The sequence below is a fragment of the Scleropages formosus genome, chromosome 2 (assembly GCF_900964775.1).
Source record: "Scleropages formosus chromosome 2, fSclFor1.1, whole genome shotgun sequence".
NCBI classification, from domain to species: domain Eukaryota; kingdom Metazoa; phylum Chordata; class Actinopteri; order Osteoglossiformes; family Osteoglossidae; genus Scleropages; species Scleropages formosus.
Genome location: NC_041807.1, coordinates 28,886,134 through 28,906,275, shown reverse-complemented (window position 1 = coordinate 28,906,275; position 20,142 = coordinate 28,886,134). Strand labels below are relative to the sequence as shown.

The 20,142-nt window shown below is 48.2% G+C and overlaps 2 protein-coding genes across 2 annotated transcripts in view; one reads left to right on the top strand and one right to left on the bottom strand.

The window, feature by feature from the left end:
* Positions 1-2,884: 2,884 nt before the first annotated feature.
* emilin3b (elastin microfibril interfacer 3b) lies at positions 2,885-7,459 on the top strand. The gene is made up of 3 exons (XM_029249698.1): positions 2,885-3,043; positions 4,213-4,538; positions 5,164-7,459. Exons 1-3 carry the CDS (start codon positions 2,895-2,897, stop codon positions 6,957-6,959), a joined length of 2,271 nt encoding a protein of 756 aa, XP_029105531.1. The 5' UTR covers positions 2,885-2,894; the 3' UTR covers positions 6,960-7,459.
* Positions 7,460-12,284: 4,825 nt separating this feature from the next.
* b4galt5 (UDP-Gal:betaGlcNAc beta 1,4- galactosyltransferase, polypeptide 5) overlaps positions 12,285-20,142 on the bottom strand; it is a 28,807-nt gene continuing 20,949 nt past the window's right edge. Inside the window, exons 3-9 of the mRNA XM_018756739.2 lie at positions 19,357-19,470; positions 18,387-18,514; positions 16,916-17,032; positions 15,851-16,038; positions 15,155-15,277; positions 14,614-14,715; positions 12,285-14,525 (exon numbers count right to left, since the gene is read on the bottom strand). Coding sequence (XP_018612255.1) covers positions 14,378-14,525; positions 14,614-14,715; positions 15,155-15,277; positions 15,851-16,038; positions 16,916-17,032; positions 18,387-18,514; positions 19,357-19,470 — 920 coding nt within the window. The 3' untranslated portion in view covers positions 12,285-14,377. The remainder of the gene's footprint in view (positions 14,526-14,613; positions 14,716-15,154; positions 15,278-15,850; positions 16,039-16,915; positions 17,033-18,386; positions 18,515-19,356; positions 19,471-20,142) is intronic.

Here is a 20,142-nt window from a genome sequence, read left to right as displayed (position 1 = left end):
AAGCAGGGACGGAGGTGGTTGGGGGGGTCGTGCAATAATACTTGATGAAGGGAACCATATGGGGACCTTAAAGGGAATTCTCTCTTACTCGGGGGAAACGTTTGGGAGGATTTGGGAGCAGTAACATTATCCTAGAAATATTTACAGTGCGGCGCAAGGCGTGCCAAAGAAGCGATTCGCTTCGAAAAACGCAAACGTTTTCGCGCGGACCGAGAAGCGCAGATTGCGGCGTGTCCTTCGATGGACCGAGACTCGCCAGACAGATCACGGCTCAGTCCGGCAAAAGCCCGGTGTAAAGAAGGCGATGGAACTTGGGGCACGTGTTACGAACCTTTATGGACTTTCAGAGGTGACATCAGAAACTGCTTGCATCCGAAGGAAGACCCCCTCGTCTAACTGCGCGTTCCACGGTTCTTCGGCCGGAGCTCGGCGCTGGTCCGCGGTTTCAAAAAGGCACCGGGCAGGTCTCAGCATGCCACCTCTCATCTACTTGCGTGTAACGTGCCATCCCTTTGCAACCGCATCGCCGAGGCTCAGCGAAGGCGATCGCGTGGCTGAGCGGGGCCCTAGGTGGTGTCGCAGCGGAGCACAAAAAGGACATGTGGTCAGAGCTCAGAGAAGGAACCCCTCACGAAACTCCGAGAACAGCATTTCGTGAAATGAAAGGGTCTTCTAAGCAATGTGTGCAATAAATGTGGAACCGGCCGGGGGACGTGCGGGAGAATTCTTCTCATGTTTTTGCTTCGGGGGGTTTTGTCGAAATACGAATGCTATTCAATTTCCCCAGATGTGCACATGAAAAAGAAATCTTCCGGCACTTTCTCGTGCGCCTCAGCTGAACCCAACGCAACCTGAGAGACATTCCTATGATGACAACATGGCCTGCGTTTGTGCCGTACTTAAAAAAAAAGTAGCCACACAGGTCACAAATTGAACCGACAGCAGGTTCTAAATGTTTTTTATGCACCGGGAATAAATTCACTTTTATGACAAGGGAACTGCCGCGCTAATGTCCTCCTTAGTTTTATTGTGTGATTTTTTTAAACCGCTTGTGATTCGGAGGAATTACAGAGAAATAAGTCAAGATTGTTATAACAAATGGATGCTCACCAAGACTCTTTATAGTTATCTGAGATCCTGCATGCAAATGATGTTTTAGAATGAAAGTGCTTGTCTGAGGCTCATTTAAGCTTGAACTTCGACTTGGTAAGGGGGCAGGAGTACTTTTGGCTCTTTTCCAAGAAAGGGCCTCTGAAATGACTCGGACCCCAGCGTATCGGGCCTGCTGTGTATCCCCCATCGTACCCCTGGGACGGCTGCTCTCATGCACACCGCAAAGCCACATCCTGGATAATTTATAACCATGAAACGTCTCCAAAGACCAGAATGAAACAAGCTTTGTCAGAAACAATCAGGCCATTTCTCTTGTATCTATATTACTTGCTCAAGAAAAGAAGGTGCCGGCTGAATGGCCTTATTCAGTTCGGATTCGGATCATACTGAACCACGTATTTTACTTCAGAATGAATACCACAACCTGCATTTCAAAGCCTTGGCTGTTGCGCTGTGTGATATTCAGAGTTTCCACCATATCAGTAAATTTCAGCGACTTGTACTAAGAGATTAATGAATCTGTAAAATTTAAGTGATGGAGACAGTTTTAATCCAGCATCTTTTGAAAAGTCTGAACGTTGTTGACATGGAATTTAAGTTAGGTATTATATGTCTGGGGGGTGCGGTGGCGCAGTGGGTTGGACCACAGTCCTGCTCTCCGGTGGGTCTGGGGTTTGAGTCCCGCTTGGGGTGCCTTGCGACGGACTGGTGTCCCGTCCTGGGTGTGTCCCCTCCTCCTCTGGCCTTATGCCCTGTGTTACCAGGTAGGCTCCGGTTCCCCGCGACCCTGTATGGGACAAGCGGGTGTGTGTATGTATGTATTATATGTCTTTTAATACCTAGTTACAAAGAGTTCAGATAGACTAATGTTTTGGACAAAAGTTTAATTCCTAGGCCATTTCTTCATTGGCATCGAAGATTGCATTTTCAGATCAAGTCCAGCTTATCACAGCACTATCAGAAGTATTGCATCACTGACCATCATGGGCCAGCCTGGCTACACCTTATACTGACATACTGTATGTACCCTATTTGATCAAATGTCACATTCGGAGCCTTGATGCCAATGATGCCGCATCCCGCATGCAATACCTTCCACCAGACTCTATGCCTTGGACTCTCAACACATTACTTAGAGTGAAGCTGCAGAAGAAGGCGATTTGAAGATGTATGGCAGTGAAGACAGTGTTATAGCAGGCAGCCTGGTGCAGCAGGTTTCCACAGGAGTTGACAGTAGGCTGGACGTTCATGCATGGAGTAGCTGAGGCCAATGTATGTAGACTAGCCAGAGCTGTCTAATAAATGCATCCTCAGACGGTGGACAAGAACTCATCAAATTCGGATCAAAATCAGATTTCGTGTCTACACCTGGCCTGAAATATCTGATTCCAATGGATCTGGCTGCAGTCATTCCCCAGAACTGATTACATGCTAGGTGCAGATGTTAATGATAAGTGGTAAGTGACATTAACATAAAAATTGCTTACTTTTACAGTGGTCAGCCACTCTGGTTTTTTTTCTATCTATGTGATGCTACAAATGTTGTTTAACTGTTTGCTTTACTATGATTAGTGAAGAAACATGTTACATTTACAGTAATTGGTTTTGCACCTAGAACAAAAAAAAAAAAATTCAAAATATGGTTTCTATACCATGTGGTTCAACATTCCATATTAAGTTAAAGGATGATGTAAAGTAAAGTGTAAAGTAGTGTGTACCGTGCTTGCGACGGACATCGACAAACAGGGCCCGTTGGCTTGACCTTTTAACGTGGGACTTTCATGAACTGTAGTTTTCCTACTTTTCACAGGAACTATTGCGCTTACGTGGTCCAGAAGAACATCTCATGTACGATGCAAGATGGAACAGCCACGTATGTCAAAGCGGAATATAACAAGTGTTCATGGGGACAGAAGTGCCCTGCTGTCATGTAAGTTGTAAAAAGAGAAAAAAAATCCATCCATCAAACTGCTTGTCCCGAGTAACACAGGGAGCAAGGGACACATCCAGGACGGATCATAGTCTGTCGCAAGGCACCCCACGCAGGGCTCGAACCCCAGACCCGCCACACAGTTGGCACCGGCTGAACCCACCGCACACCCCTTGGGAAGAAAAAATATATATTTTTTATTATTATGTTAAACAAAAGTTCACAGTGAGTCAAGGTTCAGCACATTAGGGAATAAACAAGCAAAATGGCAATGAACAATGTCCCCACCCAAAAATGAAATAAGCTCAAATAGCAGAGTACAACGTTACAGCACCAGCAGTCCTCATACAGCCGCTTACTGACCTCTAGCGGCCAACAGCGGCAGTGCAGCGCAGCGTCTCGAGTTCCAGCCCCACGGCTGCAGGCAGGCAGAGCTGCGCACTTTGTTGGCCTGCGTGAAAAGCTAATCATTCACTATGTTGAGCGTGGTCAGCTACATTAAATCAGGGTAATGGCTTGTGTGATTAAGCATTTAAGTGTTGAAGTGGAGCAAGAAAAGAGCATAAGCAGCACTAGTTCTGCAGCTCCAGCGCTGCCAGCCCTTCAGTAGGCGGATTTGGCAGGAGCGAATGCCGGCACATGTTCTGGACAAAAACGCCTTTTTTGCTTATCACTTTTACATTTTTTTAACTGTAAAAAATAAGACTACATAATACACACACTGTCTGAAAGCGCTTGTCCTCAGTGAGGTTGCGGGAAACTGGAGCCTAACTCATCAACACAGGGCGCAAGGCTGGAGGGGGAGGGGACACACCCAGGACGGGACACCAGTCCATCACAAGGCACCCCAAGCGGGACTCGAATCCTAGACCCGCCAGAGAGCGGGACCCGGCCAAACCTGCTGCTCCATCTCGCCCCCCCGATCACACGATAGTCCAAACTATTTCAATTTCAGCGTGGAATCTATGCAAAAAATACGTCAAACATGAGAGGTGGGGTGAAATATTCACAGGTACAGAAAAATCTCGTATTTTGTCAAAGAAAGTCAAGCAAATCCAAATAACAACCAAACTCTCAGCTATAGTTGAAGCCCAAGACAAATGTTTGACTAGATATTCATGCAGATGCTCTGCGGTGCAGTAATCTGTCCGTCTCCTCCCATCGTGCAGCTACAGGACCTTCTACAAGCCCAAGTACAAAGTGGGCTACAAAACGATCACTGAGCTCGAGTGGCGATGCTGCCCTGGACATTCGGGAGAAGGATGCATCGAGGGGCCCACTTCGCTCCCAGACATGATGATGCCCCCGTTCAAAGGTTCCCTGCCACGGCCGCCTTTCAAAGGCTACCCCCACGGCCATCCCAGAGTGCACCCAGACCAGACGTTGCTGCCCAGTGGCCACTTAGAGCCTGGGAAGCCCTTTCCTGCCGGCCCGCCGGACCACAAGTCCATCCCCGCTGGCTACCTGCCTACTGGAAATATGAAATCCAGTTATGGTAGGATCTGAATTCTATTTAACTGTATAGTATGGGAGATATGCACCCGTTCGTCAATTTTCTCTTTTTTCGTATAAATCTATAGTTACACACTATGACAAAGAAAATGAGGTTCTGATGAGAAATATACATTTAAGGAGTTTGGAGATGATAACAGCAAATTAATTATTAGGGTACCGGGTAAATTCATTATTAATGCATCGGAGTAATTAGGGACACCTGGTAGTGCAGTGGTTACAGCTACTGGTGTTGGTTTCAAAGGCTGGATGTTCAATCCCTACCTCTGGCTGTAGTACCCTTGAGCAGGGCACTTACTCTAAATTACTCCAGTAAATTACCCAGCTGTTTATATAGGTAAATAATTATAACCGTTACATTTTGCTTTGGATAGAAAAACGTCAGCTCGGAGTAGCGAAGACAGTGAATTCATTCACTGTTTTCCGGATTCCTGGGAAAATTTCAATTGAAAAATATGAATAGAATATTATCTAGAAAAACAAGAATATGATAACCACAAAATTAAAATAAAATAGTGACTGAAAGAGACTAATGGGAACGAAAACATAAACACTGAAAGGCATCTGTGCTTCTTGATTCTAATGTCCTTCCTCCTCTTTCCTTCCAGCCCACAAGTTGGTCGGTGTGACCGGTGAGCGTTTGGACCGCATGGAGGAGGACCTGCGGAGTCTGTCTCAGCGCCTGGACACACTCAGTGGTCTGGTGTCTGGCTTGGAGGAGCGGCTGCGCCAGTCCCTGCGTGAGGACACCAACAGGATGCTGGGAACGCTGCTGAACACTGCGCCCCGGCTGACCGACTCCTCCGTGGGATTTGGCGTCATCCCCGACGGCACGCCTGATGGTCTCGAAGGCGGGGAGGGCTTCCCAAGCTTCGGCGACCTGGTCGGGAGGGTAACGGAGGTCAAGAATGAGCTCCGAGGGAAGAGCGACATGCTGGATGAGATACAAGGCATGGTGTTGAGCCATGACGGCCAGCTCAAGCAGCTGATGGAGGACCTGGGCGGACACCCGGTACCCGGGGGCTCCCGGAATGTCCTGGAGGAGCTGCTGGACACCCGACTGGCTGGCGTGCGAGCCGAGATCCTGGAAGGCTTTGAGAAGCGGATGACGGGCGTGGAGAAGCACTGCGAGGAGCGCATGGGGCAGGTGCAGCAGCACTGCCACCGGGAGCAGTTAAGCGGTCAGGAGCAGATGCAACAGTCCCTGGATGGCAGAGAGACGGGCATCAGGAAGGAGCTGGGAAACCTGCAGGCCCAGATCCAGGGCCTGACGTTGACTGAGAGCTGCTGCGGTGAGGTTATGGGCCTCACGCAGAGGGTGCTCCATCTAGAGGAGTCTGTGAAGAGCCTGACAGAGTCCCAGAGGCAGTTCCAGACAGCGCTCAGCGAGCAGAGTGTCCACGTGGAGAACGTGCTGGAAGGCCGGATGGACGACTTCGAGGGCAGGGTAAACGCCTCGGAGAGGGGCGCGTGTTCCTGCAAGGTCCTGCTGGACGAGAAGCTGAAAGTGCTGGAGGACCGGCTATTTGTGGCTGTGGAGGAGCTGAGTAACGCCACGGCGCCGACCGTGCTGGAGGGGCAGGTGGTGCCGGCGCTGGAGACGGAAATCGAGACGGTGCGGAGGAGGGTGGAGACGGGCCTGGACGGGGTCCAGAAGCAGCTGACCGATCTGGAGCTCCTGTGCACCTCGTCCTGCTCCCCGAGCCCCGGAGAGGAGGTGGGCGAGATCCACGCCGAGGTGGAGGAGTGCAAGGACCTGGAGAAGAAGGTGTGGGGGAGGCTAGACGCCCACTCGGAGCAGCTGGACGTGATCAACAGCACCCTCCGGGGGCTTCTGACCCGGCTGGAGCAGGACGAGGCGGACGGCTCGGTCCAGGGCGAGATCACGTTGCTGAAGATCAACGTCAACTCCGTGAACCGCACGCTGAAGGGTCTCCGCGACTCGGTCAACCTGTTCGTACGGGAGGTGGCGCACGCCAACTCCTCCTGGCAGCGGCGCGAGGGCCGACTGGCCGGCCAGGTGCAGGGCATCACGCAGCTGGTGGGGAGGCAGGCGGCCCAGCTGGGGGTCAGCGAGCGCCGCCTCATCCAGCTCAAGGGGGAGCTGCAGAGCCTGGGCCGCCGGCTCGCCGGGGAGCTGCAGGGCTGCCGTAGCGCGGCGCTGGGCGTCCGGAAGGAAGTGGAGGAGGTGGACAGCCGGGTGACGCAGGTGGAGGGCCAGTGCGGCACCCTCGGGGAGCTGGCCGACGACCTGGAGAGGATCCGCGGGGAGCTGGAGAGGTACTCGGACAGCTACCTCTCGCGGCTGAACGGGACCCTGTCGAGCCACACGCGCCAGCTGGCTGAGCTGAGAGACGGCCTTCAGGAGTGCTTGAGCAAGTCAGACCGCCGGGGAGACCAGTAGCTCTTGCCGCAGAGACACGCGAACACTTTCGGCCATGTAGATTACCGTGATTTTGTTGACGTGTCACTGTAAAGGGGCATTTCCTTCCATCGGTTTATTTGTTCCCATGTTTTCTATTGAGTTTAACTGACTTTTTTAACTTATATGAAGGAAAGGTGACTGCATTGTTAAGTGTTAGAGGCGTCTGTAAAATAATAAAGCAAAGCAAATGATTTCAGACACTAATAAGCTGCTACGGGTTTCTACTGGCGAGTCGATTCTACTTTTTTGTATGATTTCTTTTCTTTCCGGGATACTGTATGCCAACATCAGAGGTGCTAATCTATTGTATACATTTTTTTTTTTTACTGTCAAAAAATGTTGGTTAAAATGTAAAGTGTTTTCCTTCTTACTTGTTTGACTTCTTTAAACGGTAGCTGACTTCACTAAAATATCAGAAGGTAGCACAGTGTTTTAGGTGTGATAGAACAATTCAGATTAATAGTGTTCAAGTTCCATATATGGCCACCAGGTGACAGAAGTACAATAGATGGATCATATTTAGGAGTGACAAAGTGAATTTTATTTTTTAACTGTTTTCCTTATTTGACATGTCTTTTGCAGTGGTGTAAGCATGGTGTTCCACATGTCGATGAAGAGATGCATTAATTAAAGTGCAATATTAATTTTTGATAAATTATTGAATGCCAGTGTTTTATTATAACCACCTTGACGCTCCGTTAACTCAGAGTAACAAATCACAATACAAATTAGAATAATTCAACACTAGATGTGTCAGATAATGCTGAATATATATTATTTATAATATATATACACACACACACATTTTCTGAACCGCTCGTCCCATACGGGGTCGCGGGGAACCGGAGCCTAACCCGGCAACACAGGGCATAAGGCCGGAGGTGGAGGGGACACACCCAGGACGGGACGCCAGTCCGTCGCAAGGCACCCCAAGCGGGACTCAAACCCCAGACCAACTGAAGAGCAGAACCCGGTCCAACCCACTGCGCCACCGCGCCCCCATAATATATATAATTATATTAAATTTATTTGTATATTAGATTATATTATCATGGCTATATATATATATACATAGAGTATATATAGTTATAGCAAGAGCAAATAAACTATCTGAACAGCAGCATTAACAGCAAAAGCCATATGACATATAACCATGGACCTTCATTTATGTGCCACAGTTTATTCTTATCGAAAAGGGAGTTACAGAGAATATGTGGTTTTTTTCTGAGTCGTTCGCTCACCGCAGAACAATTTTAATCAGACTTCCTCCATTCAGAATGGATCCAGCCTTTTACGCATAGACCACAACGAAGTTTAATTGCAGCTGAAAGCCTACTGAGACGCGTGATTTAATTGCTTTTGTCAAACCACTCAAGTAAACGACTCCAAATGGTGTAAGTAGTTTGGCAGCTCCACCTTCTCAGAACTGTGTGTAAATCACAGAGTGCGAGTGAAGCCGGATATTTTCTTCTACAACCTTGTCATGTGCCTGTATTGTTGCACTAGATATGTAATATTATTATTACATATTAATATTTTTATTATATGTATAATTATATTATTATTACACATTTCTATTATTATTATTATTATTATTATTATTATAATACCTGCACTACTGCTGTTCCAGTGCACTCCAGTAACCAGGCCTATGGAGAAGAGACTGCAGCACAGAAAGTGTGTGCTGAGCTGTTTTGCTGTGAATAAGGAGGGCACCCGCTTCCCATTCTCTGCACCACAGTACAGTACCAAGTGTCACCGAGTCACCAAAGAGCAGCTGAATCATATCATGTGACATTAATGCAATCAGAAGTAATGTGGGTACGGATGTGGTCACATGACTAAGCGTCCAGTGTCCTTGCAAGGAATAATATGGGTGTCACGGTGGCACAGCGAGTCGTGCTGCTGTCTCACAGCGCCTGGGTGGTGTGAGAGGACATGGGTTCAATCCCCACTCAGGCTGTGTGGAGATTGCGTGTTCTCCACATGGGTTTCCTCCAGGTGCTCTTGTTTCCTCCCACAGGCCAAAGACATGCTGTTTAGGTTCACCCATAGTGTGTAAGTGACAGAGAGAGTGTGTTTTACTGATGTATGGATGAGTGACCCAGTGTAAGTAGTGTATCTAGCAGTGTAAGTCACCTTGGTGAATAAGGTGTGTGGGCTGGTAACGCTACATAGAGTTCGTTGGAAGTCGCTTTGGAGGAAGGCGTCTGCTAAATAAATAAATGTAAATAAAGCAATCGCTGCTGCTGGATGCCACACTTCCTGGATGTATCTGTGGACAGTGTACATGTGCACACACTGGAAGGCTTTGGATACAGTGCTGACTTGTGATGGTCATCTGTGGTTGCTGGGATCACCTGATCCACAGAGGCACAGCGGAGCACGCAGAGCCGTGTGTGTGTGCGCGCGTGTGTGTGTGTGCATGTGTGTGCGCACACACTGAGTACTGCCATTTCCTCACAGCAATATGCCATCTTATCTGCATCCTCCTTGCCGCCCCTGACCCGCCATCCTCGCCCCCTCGCTGCGTTACGGAGATGAAACCCGACACCATCAGGAAATGGCTCTGCAAAAAAATTGAACGTGATCCGTGGGGAAAATGGGCAGCCGCTCATCTCGCCTGGAGCAAACAAACCCTCGTTGTTTGGGCTCTGGCTGTGTGACAGAGCTTTCCGGCGTGGCGCTGCTACACTATGCGAGTCTTTTTCTTTTTGATCGAGATTTGAGAGCTGAAAAACAGACATGTCAGAGTTAAGCGCTAACGTCTTGGGGAGATCTCACACATTTCCCTGTATCATTCCTGCAGTTATTACATGTATGCCTGTTCAAGGATGGTTAAGGCACTTGGGCACTTGCATACACTCATTCAGCTCACACTTTCTCCAAAGCAACATGCAGTGCCACCTTTGTACATGAAGCTGCTCGCGCTAATGAACCGATTTATGCAGCTGGGGAATTTTTATTGGAGAAAATCAGGGTAAGGGTCTTGATCACGTCTACTACAGCGGGGATGGGATTCAAATCCAAGATCTTCAACTACTGGGCAACAACGCAAACCACTCTGCCACCTGCCGCCCCACACTGTGACAACTAAAGCTTGTAGACTTTCGGGACTCGTAGACTTGAAGATATTTACGGCATCATGTCACAGTCTGTTGGGTGTCCCACTGAGGCCGAGCGGAAAGGAAAAAATAATTTAAGAACCCTTATCGAGTTACATCACAGATTCACTCACACCAAACAGAAGTAGACATCAATGTGCAAAACAATGCTTTTTCGAATTTTATTGGTGCATTTCAGTAATAACAATGATTTAAAAAAAAAAGACACCAGACTAATTTTCGAAATTAACATGATGCCGGTGGGTATATGCAAAAACATGTAACACTGGCATGAAGTTCACATACAGTATATTTATGAGTAATGGCTTGATGTTCTGGAGGCCAGTTTGAACCAACCTACAATCACAAAGGATGTAAAACCTCATCACAAGACACGTTCTATTGCGATCGGGAGCCACTCGCTATGTGTCCTCTGTCTCAGCGAACAGAGTCGCTTCCTATTGTACCACTGCGGTTGTGACTTCTCGAAGGAAAGACTAGGATTCTCCCCAGTGCTGACGGAGCAGGTCGTCCTCCCCCCCGTCTGAGAATGACAGCGATGGGGGCTCTTCTGAAGACGGGGCGTATCGAGCAGCTGCGATAAGGGTATCGTGCAGCGGCACGGTAATGTGCATCTACAAGAACTATGCTGACATCGACAGCCTTCTAGGGCCGTTTTTGGCTCCAGCGGTCCTCTGGGCGGAGGGTTCCCCGTGGAGCTTTTACGGCCTGGCAGTGAAAGTTAAAAAGAAAAAAAGAAAAAAGAACAACTAAAAGGGGGATTATTAAGCAAATACTTTGATGCAGCTGTTTTCCAGATTCCCAGAAGCACTTCACACCTGCCTCGTTCAGAGAGCGGAAGGACTTTCAGGAGTCTGAAACATCCGTCACGTCCGGGGGATTCTGAGCCTGGGAAGCGATGTAAACTGAAACGCTGATCAAGAAAAGGCTGCCAGTGCAGACTGACAAAACCGAAAGGACGCAAAGCCCACCTGAGCGAAAGCATCAGGTACCGCGGCGTCTTTCTGTCTGTCTGATGCTGCAAGTTTAATGGCACCGAACCAATGAGCAAAAAAAAAGAAAACCTATCTGACTGAATTTCTTGTACTGATGACCATTTAAACACACAACACGATATGTAAGAGCAGACATTTACAGATACACATTTAATTTAAATAGATCCGTTTATACAAAAAAAAAAAAACAATGCATGAAAACATTAAAATAAATTATAGATTTAAGGCGGGCAGCTTCTCAGGAGACTTCTCCTTCATTTGAGCTGCTTGAGGAAAAATTTGATCATGGCTCTTATAGAACGGAACCTGGACGCACAGGGACCCGCGGACAGCGTTCGTTCGCAGGCTTAGGGCAGGCTACGCTTCCATGCATTAATCCAGGATCAGCTCAATAAAACAAAACTGATCTTTAATCTTTACAAAAAAAATAACAATAATTAAAAATTAAAAAGCTAAAACTGATCCAAGGTCACTTCTTGGGCCGTTCCCCAACGCCGACACCACGGCCCCTGCTTCAGCCCAGTTACACTTTTTTCCCCTACAACAGTCGGCGAGAGGCAGTAAGCGCCTCCTTTATGACTGGCTGTGCAACGCCAGCGTGCGCTTCCAACCGGAGGGCGTTAAACGAACGACGGAGCAGGACGCCTCCAATCATCCACCGATGTGGCCCAGAGCAGCACAGCATAACTTAACCGAAGCGAGGTTTTTGAGAAGAGCACCACTTTTAAGACAACGTGAAGCAGGGCTAGCTGGGAAAAGGCTCACGACTCGAAGACTTGAGGACGTCCCGACGAGCTCTTTCCCTCCCTGGGTTTCACAGGAGCTGGCTCTACGTCGCTCTGGGGTTCTACCTATTCAAGGATTAAAAGTTCAGTGCGAATTCAGACGACCGCTGTATTTTAGCTGCACTCCTCCGACTCAATTTTAACCACCGCAAAAACCGAAAAAAAAAGAAAAAAAAAAACAAATAAATAAAAATAACTGGAGGCCAGCCTCCACAACAAGAAGAACAAATACGGTAAGCCAAATCCTGTCTACTCCCAAATAAAACCTCAAGTAATGGATAATCAAGGCTTGTGTATTGTTCGTGAAGTGAATAAGGAATTCAACTGTATAGTCTTTTACCGTAATCATCACGAAAGAAAAAAAAAAAAAAAAACCTCCACGGGGAAGGGGGTGGGGTAGGGAGCGTGTCACGTGAAAAATTTTTAAAAAATTAAAAAGAGACAACACCACACACACAGACGTACATATTCTACACATATTAGCGGAGCACATTTAATTCCGTAGGATATATCCTCAACTTTACGTTTAAAAATGCACAAACTGTGTCTCTTGCAGTGGGACCAGCGGTCGGAGAGCGGAGTGCAACGGGCTGGCCGGGAAAAAATGCGCCCGGCGTCCGGTGACTCCACTAACTACCACCGCAACGGGACTTGCAGCAGCTGTGCAACTAATGCTAACAATCTACTTTGGGTGCATGCAAGTTCAGATGTAAACAATGTTAACATTAGACAAAGAAATGCGGGACAACAGTTAAAATTGCTTTGACTGTTCTGCTCATCACTTTTTCTCACTAAAGTGTACACAGTTACAAGGTAATCTGTCATTCACCAAAGCTAAATAAATAAAGAAAACCTTCTTTTCTTGATTCTGCAGAAAAAAAGGAAAAAGTTTAAAAACGGTAAATTAAAACGAAATCGTGTTCGACTCACAGCTCTGTAATAACGTGACGGGGCCTGTGCGAAACGGGTTCGCTGCGTTGCTTTTTAGTATTTGTCTCCCACGGGTGACGGAGACCGCCGATACCGCTTAGAAGACGGACGGAAAAACACACCGTAAACACAGTGGGTGTAGGCAACTCTGTGTAAAGTCTGTCCAACTTTTCACGATTGCGCTGTCATATTTTTGATGACCCGAAAAAACCAATTTTGATCGACCCAGTCGGGCTGAGACTTCCTTGCTATTCAAAGCTACTGGAAAAAGGAGGGAAACGGCCAAGAACGCACTGAGACACAAATGTAGACAGTGATTACGGGGTGGCTGGAGTACTGACTGTTACAACAGAGGGTTATCATCTAACCAGTACGTTTTTTGAGGAGAATGAGTACGCGGGACAGACATCGTGCCGTACCGCACGCTGGTTTCTGTTCACATGTCATCGGGCAGAGAGGCGCCTCATAGGTCATCAGTTTCTATGTGCACACAGGTGAGATTTGCAAGGTGGTTGGAGAGCTCCCCAGATACAGGAAGACCTGCCCACAGTTCTGCGTTGGTCTCGTGGGCGAGTCCAGTTGGCTGGGGTTGGTCGGGGGCACTCTTCCGTGTTGTGCGGTAATCACCTCACCACGGGGCTTGGGTTTGCAATATCCTCCCAGTACAGTGTTCCAGGGTCACCAGCCCCCTTTCAGCAGGGAGACTTTAATGAGCCTCTGCATTATGTCAGAACGCCCAACAGTAGGGCCATTCATGACCTCCAAACAGAGGAAGCCTTCAGTGGATTCTGTGTTCTTGACATTGCTCGCTGGTCACTAGAGATACTCATCGCAAAAGTGGTGTATCACCTGAGCATAGGTCCTCCCGCCATGTGGGATGGCAGGAACTGCACTGCCATAACAACCTGGTGTGGAACTGAAGGGGAGGCTGCGAGAAGGGGTTAGGGGGGTGCAGAGGTCGTCCTGGTCTCCTCCCCAGGTGCGTCTGCGAATGTCCCGGTGGATTTCCACTAGACTGAACAAACAGCTTGAGGTTTGCTTGCATGCATTACTCACGTGCATTGTTAATTGTGTCTTTTTTCTTGTTTTTTTTGGCCCTTATTAAGCGACTTCTCGGAACGGTGACGTTTTACGTGAGGAAGTGGCCTCAGGCCACCAGCCGCTGAATATGGTGCGCTTAACTGAAAGGAAGCCGAACTCTCCACTGAGCGGAAGCCATGAATGGACGTAGCAGGCGAACGTGTAAAAGGCGCCAGGTGAAGCCTCTTGGTGTAACCCCAAACCAGGGTTCTGCTGCAGAGTCAGAAGCGATGAGTGACACATACTGATCAGTAGCAGAAGAACACCCGACAAAACTAACATCTAAAGTCCACAGCAAATTAAGCATCATGTTGAATCCTTGTTTTCGCTGATGTATCGACGATTTGTCACCTTCAAGAAAAGATAACCAGCTTCCCTTAAAGAGGTGATGAGACTTTTGGAAGATGATTGTTCCTAGAACTGTGGTCGTCGACTGTTCAGCACTTTTGGCCGCTTGCCTTCAGCCGAGTCAGAGGGCCAAGTCAGTAGTCAGCCACTGGCGCCAGCTCCCTAGTCAGGTGGACGGTGATGTTAGTGTAGAGGGGGTTGCGTGTCACGCGGGGGGCGTAATTTAGATTGTTAAGTCCATCCACATCCTGCCTCTCCTTGGACCGCCGAAGAAGTCGGTACCTGTTGTCATGGAAACAGAGAAAGTTGGGTGATGCGGTCTGCCAAAGGTGGATGTCAGTGACCCTGTGCGCAGCTCGAGGACACCTACCTGCCCAGGAACTGCACCTCTCCACGGTGATGGTGGGGGATGGACATATAGCGGCCTATGTCCCCTGGCGGCCGGCTCACACTGTACCCGGCAAACTGCACCCTGTTGGAGGGGAGAGAAATCACACCGGTGATTAGGCCACGCCCAGGAGCAGGAGACGAGAACTGCTGGGCAGGGGACCACGAGCGGTACACTTAGCAGTGAAACCATTAGAGTCAGATACAGAAAGCACGAGATTGGGCCTCCTGTGGCACAAAATGCAGCCCAACAGGTTCTTAAAAACACAATGAAACCCAGACTGCAGGAACAATACAGAGTCATGCACAGCTCAGAAGTGACCCACAGTTATAAGGGTGAAAGATCACACTAGTAAAGAACATGCTATGCAAAGGATTAACAGACTGGTTTTCCTGACCTAAGGCTTGTACTGCTGGGAAAATATCAGGAGCGCGCTGAATGTTCCCTGTTGGATTAAGGATCTCGCCGAGTGTATTCAGCGAAGGGGAGGGATCGAAATGGACCAACTGTTGGGTTTTCTCACCTGTTCCAGAGGTCATCGTCTTCACCACCCCAACCCCAAAAGGCATTTGGAAAGCCATTTATCCTACGGAACTGCTGCACGGTGAGTCCGCTGACCCCACCGAAGAACTCGTTGTACGGCAGCCTACAGGTGCCAAAAGAAATACAGAATTACTGCTCATGGAAAGAAAAAGCTACAATACTTAATACTCTTTTTTTTCGAACCGCTTGTCCCATACAGGGTCGTGGGGAACCGGAGCCTAACCCGGCAACTCAGGGCGTAAGGCTGGAAGGGGAGGGGACACACCCAGGACTGGACGCCAGTCCATCGCAGGGCACCCCAAGTGGGACTCGAACCCCAGACCCACTGGAGAGCAGGACCCGGTCCAACCCACTGCGCCACTGCGCCACCGCGCCCCCTTCTACTTAATACTTATATCAGTATAATAAGTATAGAAGAGTATAGGCGGTATAGTTCAGTAAATGCCGTTTCATGACATGACATACCATATTACTGTAAATTGTAAGGAGTGGATCCAGTGCCATAATGGTAATTACTGAAAATTATACATATTAAAATCTGTCTTCCTGTGAAAACACAAAGTTTTATGAACGACCAACTGCAGGAACAGGTTATGTTGTTGAGAGGAACAACGCCATAAACATTGACATTGTAGGAGTGCGCTGTCAGAGGAGGCCACCGCCCTGTCACACTCACGTGTACGAGTACTTGTTGAGCTTCACAGCAAAGTGTCGTGGCATCTTCCCGCAGCCATAGTAGTTGCGGTCATTCTCCAGTATGTGGTCTACGTCGTGGAAGATCATGCAGTCCCAATCCATGTCCTTCATGGCCTCCCGGAAGCCCACGTTGAAGAGCATGGCACGGTTGAAAGGCTCATTGCCTGCCTACAGACAACACGCACAGAAACACACATGTTGGGGGGAGTCAGCGGCAGGTCCTCTCCCACAGATGGTCAACAGATTGTCAAACTGTCATTGAACGGCAGCTCAAGAAGAAACAGATGATGTGGGTGCGGTGGGGCAGCAGGTTTGGGCGGGGCCTGCTCTCTGGTGGGTCTGGGGTTCGAGTCCCGCTTGGGGTACCTTATGACGGACTAGCGTCCCATCCTGGGTGTGTCCCCTCCTCCTTGTGCCCTGTGTTGCCGGGTTAGGCTCTGGCTTTCTGCGACCCTGCTTAGGACAAGCGGTTCCAGAGTGTGTGCGTGTGTGTGGGTTTTTGGAATTTCACCAGTTAGGTTTCCAGAGGCAGCCACTCCCTTGGGAATGATGAAACACTCTTGCGTAATCTGTGGGCGTTGCTGTCTTGTCAGATCGACTCAGGAGAATGACAACACCCGGTCACTGTTACACTCTTCAACCCTCAAACCCAGACATTCAAGCGAAGTCCCGATAAGCTGCGGTCAATGATCACATGGGCAGGTCGATCAATGTGATGTAATTTGGGTCTTTAGGTGGGTGGGTGTGCACTACCATGAGTCAACAGTACTGTCTCCTCACAGCTCCATGGTTCTTCTTTCCTGTCCAGCCTCAGCTCCTGCCCAGCTACATGGAGCATGCTCACATGTACAGTTCATCTGAATGAACGTCTGTAATTGTGCGGGTGTGTCTGTGTGTTTTCGTTAACGGCCTGGGACAGACTGGCACCTCTTCTAGGATGCACCCTGCCTTATATCCTGTGCTTCCTAGGTGGGACAGATCAGTAGGTTGCTAGGTTGCTTCCTCTGGATGTCCTGTAGGGAACGGCGGGAGAATTGCGGCGCACCTGCTCAATAACATAGAAGGCAAACTGGAGCCGCTGGCGTTGCAGTACGGGGATGAGGTGCCGCAGCAAGATGGGGAGGTGCTCGTGGCGGTTCCGGAAGGGGACCAGGATGGCCACCTGGAAGCGGACAGGGATACATGTCGATCAGCACTACTCTTCAGTAGACTCTATAACAAAGGAGGACAACGTGAATCACGGTTTTTCACCATTTGGACTGCAAAACGTCTTCAGATATTACACCTGTTGACCTATACAGAACCATGCTCTGACGAGAATGTACAGATACACCGACTATCAAACTAGGAAGCTGGAAAGGGACGGCCATCGACTCACGATATAAACCAACTATTAGGTTCATTAGATTAAAAACTATACAATCACGACGTAAACAACATATCGTCGTTTACATATTTGCATTTCCGTTCACAGTTTTAGCAGAAACTCAGGTGCGGAAAGGTTTAAATTTCTTACGACACTCTATTGTAAACATTGCTGGGCTGGTGTATGTGAGAGTGTTTCAGTTGGAAGGACATTAATCACCGCACGTGGGAGTTAGGAATGTTGATTTTCCAAATCGTATTCATTTTCTCTCAAGAAGATCAGATGAGAAAGTGTCACCTGAAGAGCTGCCAGCTTTAGCTTTTGTAAACAGGGCAATCCCTGGGGCAGGTCTAATAATGAGCAAAAGTGCCATAAACGAAATGTTCCTCTGCGGAGGGGAGCGAGGAGATCTCACAAACACTGCGGAGGCTCACAGCCCTTCTCGTTCTGTTACGCGGATGTAAAAGTGTCTCCGTGATTTAATGCCGTAGCATTTAGATAAATACTTCATCACACGCATCTGAATCACACCTTCAGCATTTTTTTTTTTTGCTGAATTCTGCAGCAGTGTCAGCTCCCTCATGTGTAAAGTCCATGCCTGGTCAGAGCAGAAAGAACACTATAAAAGTTAATGATTGTGTGTATTTGGCACATGCTGGCAGGGGACATGAGTCAGGAGCCAATAAGATTCCTCAGATTTTACCTCATGCAGTGTAAAGTCCTCCACGGTGAATCTACTCTGACGGTAATGGGGTGACGAGCTCAACCGCACAGGGGGACTAGAGCTGACGGCGGGGCTGCGCCGTCAGTAAAACACTAAAAGCAAAGCAATGGATGCAAACTGCAAAAGCAGCATTTTTAACTCACTTTATATTTTAACACGGTTCTGTGTGTTTTTAAAGCGTGCACAAAACGCACGATTTCAAAGCCGTGTTTGGGGCTACAATGTCCAGTACGACTCTCACCTCTACGCTGGGTTGCGCAAAGATCCTAAGTTCTGAACATGAAGTTTCAGAGAGATCAAAATGGGGGCCTGGAGACCTTTTCCTCTAGTTATTATTCATTATTCATCTGACAAAAGCATGACCTTTCTGGGGAACCACTGGATCAGAAGTGCTGATGGTGGAGCAGAAGCCAAATACAGCATTACCTTCCAGCGTGGCTGGCAGTCCTGGGGCTTCCAGTGGCCTCCCTGGCCAAGGCTGCGGTCTGCCTCTAGGAGGGTCTTCTCCACCTCCAGGAGGGTCACCTCACTCATATTCACATCTACAGGTCCCTCTGAGAAGCACATGGAAGCAAAGGGTCATGGAGAACCCCTGACTCACCGCCATCAACAGAGACTTCAAATATTTACACTCATTCATGTTACCTCATTTATTTATTTAGATAACACTTGTCTCCAGAGCAACAGATTGATTTACCTATTTTTACATGTGGGTATTTTTTCCTGGAGTGATTCAGGGTAACTAGACTGCAGCTGGTAGAGTAGTTGTTTTTACTGCCGTCTTTGGACCCGAAGGTTGCGGGTTCAAGTCTTATCTGAGGCTGTAGCTCCCTTGCGCAAGGTCCTTAGTCAGAATTACTCAAATAAAAGTCACCCAGCTGTATAAATGGGTAAATAATCGTAAGTCTCCTTGGAGAAAAATGTCAGCTAAACGAATACATTTAATGTAAGTACCTCGCTCAAGGATCCTACAACAGAAGTGAGATTCTCACCTAGATCTTCCGGGTCGAAAAGTGACAGTTCTAACCACTATCCCTCCTGCTGCCTCCAGACCTGTCGCTACCGCACCGATGATCGGTGACTTTGTTCCGTCTCCTGCCGTCTAACAATCTAACACTTCATATCGCATCTGCTGCTGTTCAGCGTGAAGGGCATCAAAAAGGAACACGCTTTCCAGGGAAACACTGCAGCGGTCCCTGCCGTTTTCAGACAGAAGTTCAAAAACTTTGTGCTGTACTTGACAGAGCTGAGCCAAAAACAACAGATTCAAGCGTAGCCTGTACGTAGTCTCTGCTGTGGTGTTTCCCCCCCCCAGGAGTGGATTCTTTGCACTGTTTGAAGTAGTAAAACAGAAGCTTGTCCTTGTATGGGCAAGGAGAGGACCCTGCATGCTTACTCATTGAGGGTAGCTTCTCCGGGCATTTTTGGTCTGGGTGGTATGTGAAGCCATCGGGGAGGTAGGTGGTTGTCTGAAAGTGCGGCTCACTGAGATTGAAGTCATAGGTGTAATCTGAAGAAAGAACAACGCTTTAAAATGTAAGGACGTTTTCAGATTTCCGCAAGCAGACACGTAAAAGAGATGCCTCACGGTTTGTTATGATGACGAAAACCTCAGGATTACTTTTTTCTGCACCTTTTGCACCAACCGGAAAAACATCACGCAAAATCCAATAAACTTCACTAATGAGACTCAACAGAGCTATCAGAAAAAAAAAAAATGTAGATAGGCACAGCTGACAAATAAATGGCACCATACAAACTGTGTGTTTACAAATGCTGACAAGAAAGTAGGTAAATCTTTTCCAAGTTGAAAATCTTGAATTTCACTGGTTTATTGCTAGTGCTATAATGTACAGTAGCTTAAAAACCAAAAACAGCAATGACAGGAAGATTGTTCATCAGGGATCATATTTATTTACGTACAGCCTACGTATGTATACACACACACACCATCTGAAGCCACTTGTCCCATATGGGGTCGCGGGGAGCCGGAGCCTGAACCAGCAACACAGGGCAGAAGGCTGGAGGGGACACACCCAGGACAGGACACCACTCCATCACAAGGCACCCTAAGCAGGACTTGAACTCCAGACCTCCTGGAGAGCAGGACCCAGTCCAACCCACTGCACCACTGCACCACCACAGCCCCCTATGTATGTATGTATTTATTTATTTATTTATA

What these genes read in the sequence shown, in the direction of transcription:
- emilin3b (XM_029249698.1), top strand. Translation starts at nt 2,895, where the DNA reads ATGAACTGTAGTTTTCCTACTTTTCACAGGAACTATTGCGCTTACGTG. An exon ending in CAGAAGTGCCCTGCTGTCAT is followed by an intron (nt 3,044 to 4,212) that starts GTAAGTTGTAAA and finishes CCCATCGTGCAG; the next exon opens with CTACAGGACCTTCTACAAGC. An exon ending in AAATATGAAATCCAGTTATG is followed by an intron (nt 4,539 to 5,163) that starts GTAGGATCTGAA and finishes CTTTCCTTCCAG; the next exon opens with CCCACAAGTTGGTCGGTGTG.